The sequence below is a fragment of the Miniopterus schreibersii genome, assembly GCF_964146895.1.
Source record: "Miniopterus schreibersii genome assembly, chromosome: 19".
Lineage (NCBI taxonomy): Eukaryota > Metazoa > Chordata > Mammalia > Chiroptera > Miniopteridae > Miniopterus > Miniopterus schreibersii.
In genome coordinates, this window is record NC_138119.1 from 16,804,640 (window position 1) to 16,821,836 (window position 17,197).

General features: G+C 41.7%; 1 protein-coding gene and 1 long non-coding RNA gene across 2 annotated transcripts in view; one reads left to right on the top strand and one right to left on the bottom strand.

Moving 5' to 3' along the window:
- The window catches only part of LOC308548579, a 256,809-nt gene that overhangs the window by 232,787 nt on the left and 6,825 nt on the right, over positions 1 to 17,197 (bottom strand). The window lies entirely within an intron of this gene.
- On the top strand, positions 138 to 17,185 carry DARS2 (aspartyl-tRNA synthetase 2, mitochondrial). The gene is made up of 17 exons (XM_081120259.1): positions 138 to 859; positions 1,473 to 1,572; positions 3,207 to 3,273; positions 4,260 to 4,361; positions 4,753 to 4,848; positions 6,096 to 6,219; positions 6,937 to 6,983; positions 7,547 to 7,653; positions 8,395 to 8,464; positions 9,142 to 9,321; positions 10,384 to 10,491; positions 11,819 to 11,881; positions 12,683 to 12,835; positions 14,316 to 14,534; positions 14,689 to 14,799; positions 15,371 to 15,446; positions 16,140 to 17,185. Exons 1-17 carry the CDS (start codon positions 736 to 738, stop codon positions 16,352 to 16,354), a joined length of 1,962 nt encoding a protein of 653 aa, XP_080976385.1. The 5' UTR covers positions 138 to 735; the 3' UTR covers positions 16,355 to 17,185.

Consider the following 17,197-nt stretch of genomic DNA (forward strand, 5'->3'; position numbering starts at 1 on the left):
CGAGCGACCCAACCATTATCCTCAATTTTTCTAAGAGCGGGGCAGTGGTTCTACCGCCCTTTCCTACCGGCGCGAAGCTTTCCTTCCAATTTCCGGCCGCACTAAGCATGGCGGTGGCGCCTCCGCTCTGATTGGTTGATTGTCTTGACAGTAATCTCCGGGGCTCGCGGGGCGCTTGGAGGAGCGCATGGTTCCCCCCGGCGACCTGCGTGTGGGTTCGGCCCCTCAGAACGTTTTGGATTTACCCTCTGCCTCATTTTGAAGATCCGAGGTCGGCGCCAGGGGATTTGAAACGCCAGGCTGGATCTCCCTGTTTCCCGGGGCCGCCGCGGGAACCTCCGGGGAAGCGCTGTCTGAGGGGAAGGGCGTGCGCGGGATGAGCGGCCCCTTCCGCCGCCGCGTGGTCGCGGGAGTCCCGCCTCGCGCTGCTGTGCGGACGCGTCCTCGCACATCTGGCTCCGGCTGCGTTTGTTACTAGAAGTGGAAACGGATGCGCGGAGGGGGGGTGACGTTTTTATTCTGCCCATTCCCCAAGGGCCCCAAAGGCCGTGCAGATCGGCCGAGTTGCCGGACGCGTGTACTTGAATGTTCAGCGGAGGAGGGCTTACGCGTTGGAGCAGAAAGTGGGCGCTCCTGGCATCGTGAGGGATCCGCGTGCATTTCGGAGAATGACTTAACCGCCGGCCCGGCGCCTGCGGCGTGTTCGTGAGCGTGTCTCGTCGTCCCGGCTCCAGCATGTTCTGCTCTTGGTTAACTCGGCTAAACCGGGGCTTAGCCCCACCCACCGCGAGGGTCGCCGCGCCGGTCTGGGGGCGTCTCTCCGGAAGGCGGGGGCTGAGTTCCCAGCGGAGTGTCCCAGGTGAAAGCGGAGCCCTTGTCCTCTGGACAGCACTGCCCCCAGCTCTCTAGTCCCCGCTAGTGTGAACGGCGTGAGCGGGCTTAGGTGTAGGAGCAGGTCACTCACCCTCTTCATTTCTTACAACGTAGCGGGCGGGTGGGTGTTTTCCTGGAGTTTAAAACGACTGGAAAAGTAGCCACATAGATAGGCTATTCTGCCTTTCGTTGATGCTACTAAGAAGTGTAAAACATTCTTTCACTCTTAAGAATACTTTGAGTAGTGTTTTCTGAGTGTCCATAGTGACTCTTTCACTCCAGATTCACACTAAAGTTAGTCACTGCGCCATCAAACTTTTGTAATTCTTAAGATTCTATTCGATTTGGGACAGATGTGTGCACTTTCAAGAATAGGGTAGTTTTAGGTTAATGCAAACGCTAGGTGATCATTATTCAGTTGGCTCTTGACACATTTGCAGGTAAATTTAACAGTGATTGACTCAAAAGACCTACTTAGATTTACTTTATAAATTTTATCCATTGACATGAAATACCTAAGATGATGTAATTTGAGAGTCTTTTATTTTTAAGCAGTTTGGAAATGATGCATTTTTCATCTTGCTTTTTTCTTTTTTAAGAACTCAGTAGCTTTGTTGCCCGGACCAACACCTGTGGAGAGCTGCGTTCTTCTCACTTAGGCCAAGAAGTCACCTTGTGTGGGTGGATTCAGTACCGAAGGTAAATTGAGACAGACAGTTTAAGAATGCATGGTTTTGGTTTGCCAAGGCAATTTCAAATCTTTATTAATTTTCAACCAGTCAGAAGAATAAAAGCTTTGCAACTCCTCAAGATTCTCAGAATCCATTGAATTTTCCACTTTGTTTTGAAAGACCGAAATAGTGTCACTCTCAGCAAGTACCAGTAACATCTGTGGAATGGTGTAATAATGAAGTGGGATCCACCAGTGAACTGAAATGTCCCTTGGCTTTCAAAAGTTGAAGAGGACTGACAAGGAGAAAATTCTGAGATGTCCTAAATTGAATTATAGCAGGCCAGAGGGTGGAAGAACGAGATAAAGGAGTTAGTAATAGCTGCAGTGCAAAACCAACAAAAGACTGCTCACACTCCTTGGAATTATAATTAACATCCAGGTGGTTACTCTGAGATTATCTAAAAAGAGTGAGTAGCCAGGCCTCTCAAACCCCAGGAACAATACGTATTCTGCTGCTGTGCCTAGCCCTCAAGTAGCCCCAATTTGCTGTCTCATATTCCCCTTATCTATAGCTAATGTCAGTTCTTTCAGAGTGGCTTACACCTTCCTCCTCCTAATTCACGTATAAAAACACCTGCAAAACTCTGGGGTGACGAGCATGCTGTCTTTTCTATCTAGCAATGCTGTTGATTTTAGACTCTGTGCCCCAAGACTAGTCGTCTTTTTTTGCTAACAATGGTCTAATAAGCCCTTCCTTGTAAAAAAGACTTTCCTCCATGGAAGTTAAAATTTTTGTTTAACAGTCCCTAGGTGCAGTAATTGGGAATAGGCCAGCTAGTAAGCTCCAAGAGCATAAACAAGTTTATTTTATTCTAAATTTAGGCAGAGAACAGTGATTCCTTAAGATTAGAGCCCATTTTTGTTGTCGTTTATCTCTGTATTCAAGAACATTTCTGAGATAGTACAGTAATTCACATTGAAGAGATCCAAAATACAGAGATTGTGTGACCTTTCTAAAGAGTATGTCCCAAATGGATGGACATTTGACCCATAAATTTGTTGATTTTATCTTCTCAACTCAGAGTTGGAGGAGGCTTTCTGAACCTCTTCTTGGTATTAAGCACAGTATGAGAAATGTATGTTGAATGCTAAAATGTTGGGATTTGGGGGATCTTTTTATGGTTTATAGAAGTATTAAATTAGTAGTTGGACCTCTTCTAGAAAATTTTAGATTGAATTTTTTTTGAAGGAAAGACTGTATATAGCTGTACTTCAAAAATGTCCAATCAGATGTTTTTAATATCCTAAAATATTATCTTGGATTTTAATATGTGGAAAGTTTCCAAATTTAATAAAATTTTCTTTTAGACTTAAGCCAACGAAAATTTTAAAAATTTTTAAATCTTCCTTTTCATTAATAAGCCATCTGGATAACATTAGTAAGCTGAATATATAGCCAACAAAAATTGAAAATGAAAAGTCTTTTTTTTTTTTTCATTAATCTACATAAAAAATTTCATGACTGTAGATAATGAAAGCACGTATTATTTATTATGATAAATGTGAGAAACTGTATGGGTCTTTTGTTTAATTTGCTTTGCCTGCTTAAATTTTGGGCTCAGAGATTTTATCCTAATATGTTCATTTCTTCATTAATTAGGCAAAACATCTTCCTGGTCCTAAGAGATTTCCAGGGGCTTGTTCAAGTTCTCATTCCCCAAGATGAGGTAATAGAAGACTTTCCTACTATTACTGAAAGCCTTTTTAATGCTGTGGTCAGGGTGGGCTAAGTGTGCTTGAAGTTTGAAATTCAGAAGTTAATGAAAAGTAAAAAAATACAAGCCACCTTGAGACAGATGTACATCCTGACAGCCATAGAAAAAATATTAAAGAAGCTCTTTATGAACTAATATGGGAAAAATAAAAAGGTATGTTGTTAGTTGAAACAAAACAGGATGCAGAAGGGCATGTGGAATGCTATTATCTTATTTAAAAGGGTGTGTGTGTGTGTATCTCATGACATGTCCCTGGAAGGATACTTGAGTATCTGGAAACATTGGGTACCTCTGGGAAGAGCAACTAAGGGGCTGGAGGACAGGGACAAGAGGGAGACTTTTCACAGTTCACCTGTTTGTCCCCTCTGACTTTTGAGCCGTGTGAGGGAACTACCTGCTCAGAAATAATTACCGTTAAAATTAGGTAAAATAAACAACCTTGTCATGGTTGCTGGGAAGCGTTGGTTTCTATGTAATGTTTACAAATGCTTGTTTGCCTGAGAAAAATATGATTTACTCAGCTCTTAGTGTTTGAAATAAGAGCAATGAATTATCTCAGGATCCAGAGAGGAGCATAGCTAACCTTTGAACTCCATTATTGCTTTTGGACTTAACTGCCCCTAAGACTAACCCTGGAAACAGTCGCCTTTCAAGTACATATGTGGGACTTGTTTGCATTAATCATTCTTTTCCTTAGTTTCCTTTAAGGAAAACATTTTTAAACTCTTAGTTAAGAGTTTGACTTGCTGTGTTAACTGGAGTCAAAATGGGGATGCAATTTACCAAATTTTTTAATAAAATCATTAAAGACAGACCCAGTATTTACAGAAATTAAGCTCTATGAGTATTACCATTTTTCTTAACCATAGACTAGATTTAGCACAGATTCATTTAAGTTCATGTGTTTCTTGGAACTGTTTTCCCCTCTTTTCCTGTAGTCGGCTGCTTCCGTGAAGAAGATTTTATGTGAAGCCCCGGTGGAATCTGTGGTGCAAGTATCTGGGACAGTGATTTCCCGACCTCCAGGACAAGAGAATCCAGTTAGTAGTTTAGACCCTGTCATATAGATTTCACCTGTATACACTTGCACTGTCTGTCTACACATTCAGGCAACAGAGGCTGAGCACCTATTGGACACCAGGCACTAAAGCTCTGTAAGTTCTACGAATGAACCTATAGGTTCCAAAATCTTCACTATAAACACACACACTGATATAAATATGCACATTAAGATATTTGTTAATAATCACATCAGCCACAGGTATGCTGATGTGAGCCACAGCCAAAATCACACACAGACATTTAGACTACACACTGTAAGCACCATACATTTTACATATATAAACAAATCATGTATTTTACAAATGTTCACTGTGTACATGTCCTGATGAGTAAGTTTTTAAATAGGTCTTTTCTCTCTCTCTCTTTAAGAAAATGCCAACAGGTGAGATTGAAATCAAGGTTAAAACAGCTGAACTTCTGAATCCCTGCAAGAAGCTGCCCTTTGAAATTAAGGACTTTGTGAAGGTGCCATCCTCTATTACTAATAAGATAGAGTATCTGGAAAATGTTAATGACCAGCAAAGTGTTTTCAGAGTTTTTGAAAGGAAAACTTTAACTCCCGCAACATGAAGCACTTTGTTATAGATGTATCATGAATTGTTCTGTTCTACAATTTCTTGATGTACCCTTCTTATATAGTGACAATTCATTAAGCCGTTGCAGTTCCTAAGCACCTGGACTGTTTTGTAGACTGTGTGAAACATGGCTCTGTCTTTAACACTTGAGGTGTTATTGTGTTCAAGTTTTTTTTGGTTGCTTTTGTTTTACATTTTGAAAGGAAATTTATGTCTAGCTTGGACATGGCCAAATGGCAGAGGAGATCCTGCATCTATTAAGTTTAAGCCTCTAACAGTGATGAAATGTTGGCTTGACTTCCCAAGCTTATAAACATTACTGTAATTCAGGATGTTCTTTACTAATGTTTGAGGGGTTGATGAAGCTAGACAAAACTGGGTATGTACACCCAGATAGATTTCAGCTATGTCACAATTATCTATAGTTGTAGACATGCATACTCCTAGTTTGTAAACTGATCTGTGAAGGGATTTTGTAATTCATTGCAAAGCCACTTAGTCTTCCATTTAAGTTCCCAATACTTAATTTATTAATTAGGAAAAGCAATATAATTACAGAGTTGGCCTTGTGGGGAAAAAAAAAAAGGAAATTCCCAGCTAAGCTTTCAGAAAGAGAAGTGACAGCTAGTTCTTCTGTTTCTAGTATCAAAGAAATAAGCTACACCAGGAAAAGGACTTGTGAAAAGTTGTCAGCACAAAGAGATTTACAGCCTTGAAAATAAGGAAACATTCTCACCACTGGTACTGCCACTGAGATTCCCTCTGTTCCTTGCATTTCTTACACTCTCAGTCCCATTCAGGTGAGAAAGTCATAGTTTTTTACTCTGGTATATATTTTTTAAAGATCTCTGAAATCAAGACTCAGCTACAGGCTTAAATGAATGGATAAATGTTTAGTATGGTAGGCAAATTTCAGTCAGTGAAGGGTCATATCGATCATCATGAATAGTAAAAAATGTAAAATCTGTACCAGTAACAAACTTAGAAGCAGTAGGAATTAAGGATGGAGTTGTAGACTCAAATGGCGGAATCTAAAGATAGAGCTCAAGTTTTTGAAAATTCAAAGTGTCTCTAAAGTTAATATCTTCTTCATAGTAGAAAAAATATTTCAACATAAAAATATTTCAATTTGCTTAGAAAACAGAGGCTCTGCGTTTGCAGTATCGCTACTTGGACTTGCGTAGTTTCCAAATGCAGTATAACCTGCGGCTGAGGTCCCAGATGGTCATGAAGATGCGGGAATATCTCTGTAATCTGCATGGTAAGGGAGACGCCTGTGTCTTCTTGGGAGCTTTTTAGCATTTCTTCTGTTTTATTCAGCAGTTTTACTGTATCGTCCCCTTAGCGTCATTGGGTCAGCTGTTGCCAGAGGTCTGAAATTCGCTTAATGTGTAAGGCAGTTTTCTAAGTTTAGTTTCAAGGTGTTTTGTCCTAGAGCATAACTTAGTAACTCAGAGCATAATTTAGTTCCCTACTGGGTCATAAATACAGCCTTTTAAAGGTGACGGTGCCTGTTAAGTATTTCCCATCACTACTGAAGATCAGACAGCCCTTTGGTTGTTGTATCTGTAAGTTTTAAAATTCTTTATCATGCTTAAAGATCATTTGTTGTGAGCTCAGAAATGTCATGGGAATCGAATTCAACTCTTTAATCAGTCCTGGGGGTTTTTCCTACTATATTTTGTTATTTTTGTACACTAGCAGAATATTTAAAAACCCAGAACAGTTCAGTAGACAAGGATCCATTGAGTAGTTAGAATTATTTCATGACAAAAGTATCAACTTTATGAACAAATTAGGATTTTATGAAAATCTTCAGCTTTCTTTTTGAGTTTGTAGACACCAGCATCAGTGGGCTTGGTGACTTGTTTCAGTCAAAATTCCTAATTAAGGGCAGCCTCAGATTTGTCGACTGTACCATAGACATCATATTTGACAGGTTCCTATCTATTAAATTCAAACATTTCTCTATTTTTAGGGTTTGTGGATGTAGAAACACCAACATTGTTTAAGAGGACTCCAGGGGTATGTATCAGCCTACCAATGCCCTATTAGTTAGAAAACTAAACCACTTTGCATTTATATTCACATGGTTGTATTTCTTTTACTTATTTTACTGCCTCAAGATGGTCATATTAGCTAGATTTTCTTAAGAACTGAGAAAATTGCCAGTGATGCAGAAGTGCCAAGAGGCAAAGCCCTGTCTGAATCCCACCTGCTCACATTCATTTGCTCTCTGGGGATGTGAGTGGATCCTATTTCCAAGGCCACTGCCCTGCACCCCAACTTACCCAAATCCCCAGCTGTGTATGCCTCCCTCAGCTAAGGTGGACACTTGACCCTGAGCCCTCCTTCTCACCTGCAGTGGGCAGGATGGCCTGGCCCAGCCCTCCCAGGGCAGCCCCTCCAGCAGGGTCTTAGGAACTCCGAGTTGGGGTTCCACCATCCCTGGTCCCTGGATCTAGGAGAGAAAATAGGACTTAGGGCTGCGCAGAAGTCACGCCTACTGCTTTGGGTGCACCCAAAGTTCTTGAGTTTGTTTTTTTAACAATGTCTTCTCTCTCTCTCCCTCTCTTTCTCGTTAAAAGGGTGCAAAAGAGTTTGTAATACCATCCAGGGAACCTGGAAAGTTCTATTCTCTCCCTCAGAGTCCACAACAATTTAAGCAACTTCTGATGGTTGGTGGTTTAGACAGGTGAGCTTTCTTTATGCTAGTAGTTGTCAGGAAAGGAAAAATGTGGAAGGGAAAATGTGCCTGAGCTCTTAAAAGAAGGTTAGAAAATGTATGGGAGTTCGGAAGATGTGTGCAAAATACCCAAAAAATCTGTAGTCATTCCTCAGTAAAGATTTATTGGGCAGCCACTGTGTGTAGGGCTCTATGGTAGTAAGTGTGGCAGGGGATTCACAACAAAAAAGAATAGGTTTTGCTCTCAAGGAGTTAATGAATCTAGTCAAATGAAGTAGGGTACTAAATAAAACCAGCTGTGATGTAAACCAAAAGTAAGTATGTGGAGAGTTGCAGGGTAAAAAGCTTCATGAGCTGGGCCTCCTGGGACAGAGCTGCATTCCAGCAGATGGAGGTGAGAGTTGAATTAGCACGGGAAAGCTGTGTGTATCCATGGGCAACAAGTACTTCAGTTTGGCCAAAGCCAAAGAGTCTGCATGAAGAAGCACGGACCGCCCTGTGTGCCAGTCTAATAAATGAATATCCAGAGGTTCCATTGTATATTTCTAAAGCAATGTATGGCTCAGTTCTCATGGGTCAGCTATGTTATCTGATGAGATTAGAGCATCATAAAGAATTTTAAAATTTCTTATATGCCCTTTAGGTATTATTATTAATTATCTGATAGCCTGCATTGCCATGAATTTTGGGGGAAACGTGTGTATGTCTTACTAGAATCATAACTCAGTTAATGCTATTTTTCAATTGTAGATATTTTCAGGTTGCCAGGTGTTATCGAGATGAAGGCTCGAGACCAGACAGACAGCCAGAGTTTACGCAGGTATTCATGCGGCCTCGCTACAGCCAAGTGTTTCCAGACCAGGACAGTAATCACATAGACTCTTTATTACATTTTATCCATCAGATGTTTAGTGAATCTGGCCTGCAGTTAAGCGTTAATTATTTAATTTTGACCTATTTCATGTGTCCTTTTTATAAGGATTTTGGCCACCAACTAAGGGACGCCCGCGATCCCTACAGCGTTTTCGTGGTCATGATAAAATTCTTAAAACATCTCTTATACATTAAGAACTAACAGTTCCGTACGTAGATATTTAACCTGTCTAGTCTGGGGACTCATCAGAGCTGTTATGATTCGGTTTCTGTTTGATAGCATATGAATCAGTGTGATGAAGCACAAAAATCATAGGCTTTAAAGATGGGCAGACCTGGGCTTAAGTGTAGGTTTACTACTTACTAGCTACACATACATGGGCAAGTGACTTAGCTGCGCTGAGCCATGGGCCATGGGTAGTCATGTGAACTAAAGAAGTTGATGATGTATGTAAAGCATTAGCACAGCTAATAAAACAGATGTATAATAATACTTATTCCCCCCAGGTATTAAGTATTTATGTCCAGAATCCTGTGGTAACTTAATACCAGAGAAATGTATAAATATGTACATACTAATATTGCAGCTGTTCAAGTTCGTTTTCATATGTTATTTGGTTTCAGATTGACATAGAGATGTCTTTTGTAGACCAGACTGGGATCCAGAGTCTAATTGAGGGTCTGCTCCAGTATTCGTGGCCTAATGACAAAGGTCCTGTGGGGATCCCTTTTCCTTCTATGACTTTTGCTGAGGCTTTGGCCAGCTATGGAACTGATAAACCCGACACTCGCTTTGGGATGAAGGTACTAACTCTTCAGTTTTCCAGGTCTCTGCCCCCAAATATAGTCCCATATAGTCCCGCAGTCTTTTGAACCACTTTGAAATCTACAACCAGTTATACACACTGTTGTATCATATTTTTTGTTGTTACCTTAGCTTGTTACCTTTGATGTTTTGGAGCTATAGCAAGAGAGAATAATAGCATGTTAGCATTACAATACTTTTTCTATCTACTGTATTCCAAAACCCATTTCCAAAGAGCAAGGTTCTTGCTACAAAGTTTGTTTTACTGACAAGTTATTAATCGTATGGACACAAATGGTAACTTGAAAGGGGGATGGGAGGAAGCCCTGTTCTTTCCTCTTCAATTTTTCTTAAGCTAAAAGAGTACTTGGAAGGCAAATGATTAAGAGTTATTTATTATTTTTCCATGGTCTTTAAAGAGTTCAAACATATGGAAACATTTATTCAAATCATTAAGGTCAATACATATTTAACTAAGGGTAAGGGTAGAATTTACATGGAGCAGTTTGCATTGGTGAGCCTCTCATTATTTGCTCTTAGAGAGCAATAGCCCTTTGTCTGTGTGATGCTGGTGATATTACTGGATCTGTTTTCAGTGCAGATGCCTTAGAAATTGAGTTCTGCCTGATCTATGAGTGGGCAATGCTCAACTCTTAGAATGAAAACATTTAATACATAGAGAGTCCTAACTGCCTGCTCACAGCTGCCAGCTTACCTCCTAGTTTCTTCGTTTGGAATATGAAATAGTGGTTCTCAAGTCATACTGCTTCAATTCTGGCTCTGCCACTTACTAGCTGTGTGCTCTTGGGCAAGTTATTGCCTTCTCTGGGCCTTGGCTTCCACATGGAGATAATAGGAGTGCCTCCCTCATACTCTTGTTTGGCGGATGAGATGAATTAATACTAATAAAAAGTACATTAACACATGCCATATAGTGCCCAGCCCATGGGAACCACTCTGTGAATGCACTCTATAGATGTTAACAAGATCTGCTTTCTTTTCTGAAATCTTGTTTGTAAACTGTTTGGTTACCCTTTTTTTTTTTTTAACCCATTTTCCAGATTGTAGATATCAGTGATTTGTTCAGAAACACAGAGGTTGGATTTCTTCAGGATGCACTTAGCAAACCCCAAGGAACCATCAAAGCCATATGCATCCCTGAAGGAGCAGTAAGTGAAGCACAATCTGTGTTTTTTCTAGAATCTGCATGTGGGAAGTAAATATGTTCAACATGGGCATGTCTGAACTTCAGAAAGAGCAGCTCTCTCTGAATGAAAGTATGTATCTTTTCAAATAAACTCATAAGGATTATCTTTAGAAAAGAATTCGTACCTGATACAAAGTCTAAGGAGTGTCTCTAGAGCTGTGAGTAGAGGACAAAGCCTGCGGGATATGAGCGCAGGCTCAAGACTGGAGCCCCCCCAAGCAGTGCGTAGAGCCCACCGGCTGCGTTTTGGACCTTTCCCACCGCTGACAAGCATGAAATCCTACTGAGTCCGTCTCCAGCCTCAGTTTGTGCGGAAGCTCCCAGCTTAGCCCAGCACAGCCCCTGCATGTTGGCTCTTGAATAAGATGAATATTTTGAAAGACTTCTCACTCCGATACGTAAGCGTATTAAGTGTATTCAGAATGGGGGTAAGAATTCAGTCTCACACTCACTTCATATGTTCAGTAGGAAGTAACTTGGTGCCCAGACCCTAGTGCAGACAGAACGAACTATTCCGGTGAGCTCTGTGTAACATTCTTTGCTTGTCATGTTATTTACCCCAGTTTGAGGATGTCCATTCTCCCCAAGTAGATTATAAGACCTGCGGGTTTGAACCCTGTCTCCACCTTTGTGTGTCTCCCAAACCTAGTTAAGTGGCCCATTGAGATTTTTGTTGTTGTTAATCCTCACCTGAGGATATTTTTTCCTTTGATTTTTAGAGAGAGTGGAAGGGAGAGAGAGAGAAACATCAATGTGAGAGAGACACATCGATTGGTTGCCTCCCACAGGGGCCCCAACCGGGCCTGGGATTGAACCTGCAACCCAGGTACGTGCCCTTGACGGGGAATCTGAACCTTCGACCCTCGGGGCGGGGGGGGGGGGGGGCTCCAACCACTGAGCCACACTGGACAGGCGACATTGAGATGATTTACAAAAAGTAAGATATAAAGAATTTTAAGAGACCTGAAATAATGAAATCCTGAATCCTCTTATTGATCTGAACATTATTTTTTCTTTAACAATTCACATGTAAAGATTCATTTTCAACATTTATCCTTCATAGTACATGGAATACATGGACAGCTATCCCAGTGAGACCTGCATATTTGGGAAAAAATGAGCCTTGTAACAAGCTTTAAAATTTTGTCACTTGGCAGCAGAAATTAAATTTTTATGGAATCCTATTGTGATGGAAAGACACAAAACATTTGTATTCTATTTGCTATCATAAACATGTTTATAAAGCTAAGTGTCATATTGATGAGTTTACTTTGTTTTTCTTTCATCAGAAATACTTAAAAAGGAAAGACATTGAGTCCATTAGAAAATCTGCAGCGGACCATTTTGATCAGGTAAGAAATTAATCAGAGCAGGTTTTTTCCTATCTTTTAGATTCAGTATTTTTAACTAGTAATTGCTTGAGCTCTTTCACTGTCATTACTTTTGAGGGTCTTGTTATTTCAGTTCATTCTTCTACTTTTCCTTTTTATTTTTAAATTTAACCTTACCCCTGGGTGTAATTCTAAGACTTCAGCTTAGTTTAATTCACAATCAGAATGGAAGTTCAACCGTAGCCTTTTAAAATAAACAACAGTACTTTAATCTGGTTAGGGAAATAAATAGAGCCCCACGTGCCCAAGGTTTAAGTGAAAGTGTGGCAGGTGTGAGGAAAGCCTGTATTCGCTGTTCTTCCTGCACCCTCCTCTAAAATTCTGAATACACCTTTGACAGATGCATCTTGTGTTCTGGGCTTGGTTAACAGTAGAACTAAATGGGAGGAGAAGGGGTGGGAACAGGCATTCTTATACTGTCTCTGGAGTGGACCCTGCCTCTGCCATATTGGAATCAATAACTTTCAAAATAGCCATGCTTTTGAGTCATTAATTTTCAGTGATACTTTAAAGCATCCAAAATATGAGACTTTATGCTCCATTCACTTGCAGTCTGCCAAGAAAATTGCAGAAATCTTTTACCTATTGACATCCCTCCTGGCCCTTCATTCTGTTTGTTTTTCATTATGATGAGATTACTTTTTAAATTCCTTTAGGATCATTTTGAAGGGGTTCAGGAGGGAATAATCTCAAATCTCTGTGCTGTAAGAAAAATAACCCCTCTTTTTAAAAAATTGTGAGTCAGTCTTTTCCTTATTGCAGGAAGTCTTGCCTGTGTTCCTGAAAGCCAACAGGAGCTGGAATTCTCCGGCTGCGAAGCTTGCAGCGGAGGAGCAGGGACCGGAGCTGATGGCACGAATGGAGGTCCAGGAGGCGGGCGTGGTCCTCCTGGCGGCCGGCGAGCACCAGAGAGCAGTAAGAGAGGCCACTTAGGCTCCGGGCTTTGGGGCTGAATGAACTCTCTTCTCCTGTGCATATCGTACATATTTGAAATTCACTTAATTTCATAAAATGGACCTGCTCTGTGTGAGTTTTCATATGAATAAATATCTTTCAGCACTTTATAATGCTGAATAGAAATATAATGCTGTATAGAAACTAGTTTTTTCACCAGCTAGCAGCCTCCACTGGCACTGCTCACAGACCAGCTCTGGCTCTGATTAGGAAAGCCACTTAGGGAGAGGGCTGTTGGTACCCAATATACAACTATGAGAAACTATTTTCATTTTCAAGGTTTTGCAAATTAAGAAAATTTGATAGTCACTAACTTTATACATAATGCACTCCTGAAAATATGGAGGAACAGGTCTGCAGGGGTGCTGGGCTGGCAGACCTCCTGGCCCTACTTGGTCGTGGCAGGATTGTCTTCCTTGGGAGCAGCCGCTGGAGCCGGTGAGTGCTGCCGGGCACTGGCTAAATCAGCGTTCTTCAGGAGATACAAAAGACTGGATGTAGCTGAAGAGATCATTGTAAAGTATACAAAAGTGGTAGAAAAGTCAAAGGGATACTGGAAATACACTGTAAAGGTCAAGAAGTACTGATACTATTACTATTGTAAAGATAACTGAGGCTCAGATTAAAAATTGGCTCACACACAGCTGGGAAGTAGAGGAGCCAGATTTTTTTTCTAACCCTCAAAGTCTGGTTCCCAAAGTCACACTCTTGAGTTAACCTCTAATCCACCCTGCCTTTCTCATAGCAGCTGCATTCGTTGAACATTAAGTACATGCCAGGCACTCAGCAGATCCTCACACGCCCTTCAGGAGCAGTAAGGAAATCACGATTGGAATCGGTGCCCGTCCTGTTGCACCTTATGTGTCTTACCTCACTAAGTCGTCACCACAGCCTTTTGGAGTAGATACTTTTTTTTTTTTTAATCTTCACCCAAAGATATTTTTTTCATTGCTTTTCAGAGAGTGGGAGGCGGAGTGGGGGGGGGGAGAAACACCGATGTGAGAGAGACACATTGATTGGTTGCCTCCAGTACGCACCCCACCTGGAGCCGGAGATTCAGCCAGCAACTGAGGTACATGCCCTTGGCTGGAATCGAACCTGTGACCCCTCAGTCCTCAGGCCAAGGCTCTAACCACTGGGAAAACCAGCTAGGGCTGGAGTAGATACTCCTATCTCCATTTCACTATGGCAAAGGGTGCAGAGATACTTGTAGCAAACAGATTCAGACCCAGGTCCAGCAAGCTGGATACCTGTGTTCTCAGTTCCCCAGTCACTGAGGCTGACAGTCTCAGACTGTTGTCTCCTGAGAAGCTGAGAGTGTATCTTCTATTAGCTGGCTAATCCTTTCTCAGAGAATGGTCTGGCTTTAGAATCCAGATCAGTCCTTTGCTGACTACTCTGTCCCAGTGGTTACCTCAGTGTTTGTGTCTTCTGTTTGCAGTGCTCTTTGCTAGGAAAATTACGACTGGAATGTGCTGACCTTCTGGAAGCAAGAGGAGTGCTACTCCGTGACCCAGCTCTGTTCTCTTTCCTTTGGGTGGTGGATTTCCCACTCTTCCTTCCTAAGGAGGAAAACCCCGGAGAGCTGGAATCGGCCCACCACCCATTCACGGCTCCCCACCCCAGTGACATCCACCTCCTCCACACTGAGCCCGAAAAGGTACCATGTCTGTACTTGCAAATGAAAGGAAATGTGGAAACAAAGCAGAACTTCATATTTCAGTCTGACTCAGTTCTGGAAGCCCCAGAAGAAATTGTCAGGTTTGGGTCAGTAGTTAACATTTTCTAATGTAGAGACTCTATCAATCTTCTAGGTCCGTAGCCAACACTATGACTTGGTTTTAAATGGCAATGAGATAGGAGGCGGTTCTATCCGAATTCACGATGCACAGCTCCAGCGCTACGTCCTGGAAATGATACTGAAGGTAACCTCATTTAACCTGGTCTTGTGTCTGTCAAAATGTGTCATGAGTGGAGGATTCACTAGATACAGGATAGTATCAGCTTATCTACCTCTAGTGTAAGACTTTGAAAAATAAAAAATAGCTGTTTATTTGTGCTTGCTAAATGCCAGGCACTGACACATTGAGTTCTCACAGTCACTTGAGATAAATACCCAAATCCAGTGGCCTGTTCTTGGTCCTCAAGCTCTCCTACCTCCCAGCGGCATTTGGCACTGTTACCTCGTAATGTCCTCCCTTGTCCCTGCGACAGGACAGCTCCCTGCTTTCTTCCTACCCTTCCTAGCCCACACCTCCATGTCCTCACTTGGTCTTACTCTGCATTATCACATAATAATAGCTGCATTTACTGAGTTCCAGGCATTTTTCTGCATGTTTTACTGTCTGTGACTTGTCACATTATCTTGCTCAACTACAAACCTCTTCAGGTCTTTTTTTAACCCACCTTTATTTTCCCTTCCCCACCTAAACACACTGTGTAGCGCATAATGGACCCTCAGTGTGTATTTCAATGGAATTATCTTTTGAATTTCAGGAAGATGTGAAATTGCTCTCCCACCTGCTCCAGGCTTTAGATTACGGAGCACCCCCTCATGGAGGAATTGCCTTAGGTAAACAATCTGTCCTTGTACAAGCCACATGTCATTCCATTGCACTTTCTCAAATTTGGGCTCCCAGCTTAAGGGGGGGTGGAGTAGTAAAGGAGGTCCGGGGCGAGCCCAACTGTTCTACGGAATTTGTTTGGATTTCATTTCAATGATATATTTTTAAAATATTTTACCAATTATAAAGCTAAAACTTAACTGATAATTTACATTTGAAAGGTTTTTCTTAATAGAATGGAACTGCATGGTTTTAAGTCCATGTTGCTCAAATCCCTGGGAGCTCGGACAGTGGGAGGGGTCTGGACAGCCCTGCTGACGTGAGGGCCCTTCTGATGGCCAAGGATGCTCACCTTGCTGCTTTGATCAGCGGGAAGTTCTAGAAATCTCGCCTAGATTGTGGACTCTAAGCCACAGGGCCTTCCTTCCGTGTTCTTGGAGTCCCCTGCACAGCACCTCATTTTGTTCAGCCGTTAGTAAGCCCTTGCTAAGGACTCATTACCTGCTGTCACTTCATCCCAGTAGACGTTAATGTTAGTCCTGAGCGTTTTTATAAAATGAGGTGGACAGTAGCCTCAAAGGCAGGAGCTATGCTTGTTAAAGATTCTTATTGAAAAGTTCTCTGTGACCTTTATGGAAACACTAAGTCACTCCCACCCTCGTATTACATTCTCACCTGTTAACTTTGCACTTTACTCGCAGGGTTGGACAGACTGATATGCCTTGTCACTGGAGCGCCAAGCATCAGAGATGTCATAGCCTTCCCAAAATCCTTCCGGGGACACGACCTCATGAGCGATGCCCCGGATTTCCTCCCTCCCGAGGACCTGCAGCCCTATCATATTCAGGTCTCCTGGCCAGCAGACTCGGAAGCGGGAAAGAACCCACTGAATCACCCACACCATCCAGAAAGTTGAGCTTTTGCGTCTCATCCCCTTTGCTTCCTCTGGAGTTCTGCTGAGGCCCTGACAGGTCTTTAAGTGGAAGGGCTCCGGGCAACAATGAAGAAGATATCCAATCTTGACTTGCATTACTAGGAATTGTTTGTTTGGGACTTTTTGAAGTTTCTTTTTACTTGGAGAGGTGTGAAAGATGGCTCTTTGTCAGAGTAATATAATGGCTAAGTGTTTGTTAATCATGTTTTTCATACTCAGATAGGTTTTCACTTAGGACAGAAGTAACCAAATCGTGTGAAAGGTGAGAAAATATTTGCCCCTTTAAACTGGTGAGTTGGAGGAATCCGTTTAACGGGTGTCAAGAGAATCCTATAAATTAAGCTAGACAGTGACATTTCAGCTATCAACATAATATAGTAAGAAACATGATATGCAAAACATCACTGAAATGAAACACAAAAAATCCCAGTCATTGCTTCACCTTGGGCAAGTTGCACAGGCCTCGCTCAGCCTCCCTCCTGCTTGTGTGAAATGCAAACTATTTGCCCTGGCTACCGCACAGGCCTCTTCCTGCCAGAATCAGAGATCATGTATGTGGGAGATATGAGTGAACATGCTTTGAAAAACTCTAAGGCATGACACAAATGACACCCGTCTGTAACCAGGTACAGGTATGTCTATTTTATAATTTAAGATTAAACAATTACCTGTAGTAAAAAAGTTTACTCACCAGTATTGTTTATATTTCTATTTTTCTAAATAATTAACCCCTCAATAACTTGATCCCTCAGTTTTACTGAAAATACTGACTTTAGACCAGCCTGAAATGTATAAAGTATACACTGAAACTCATTGTGATTTTCT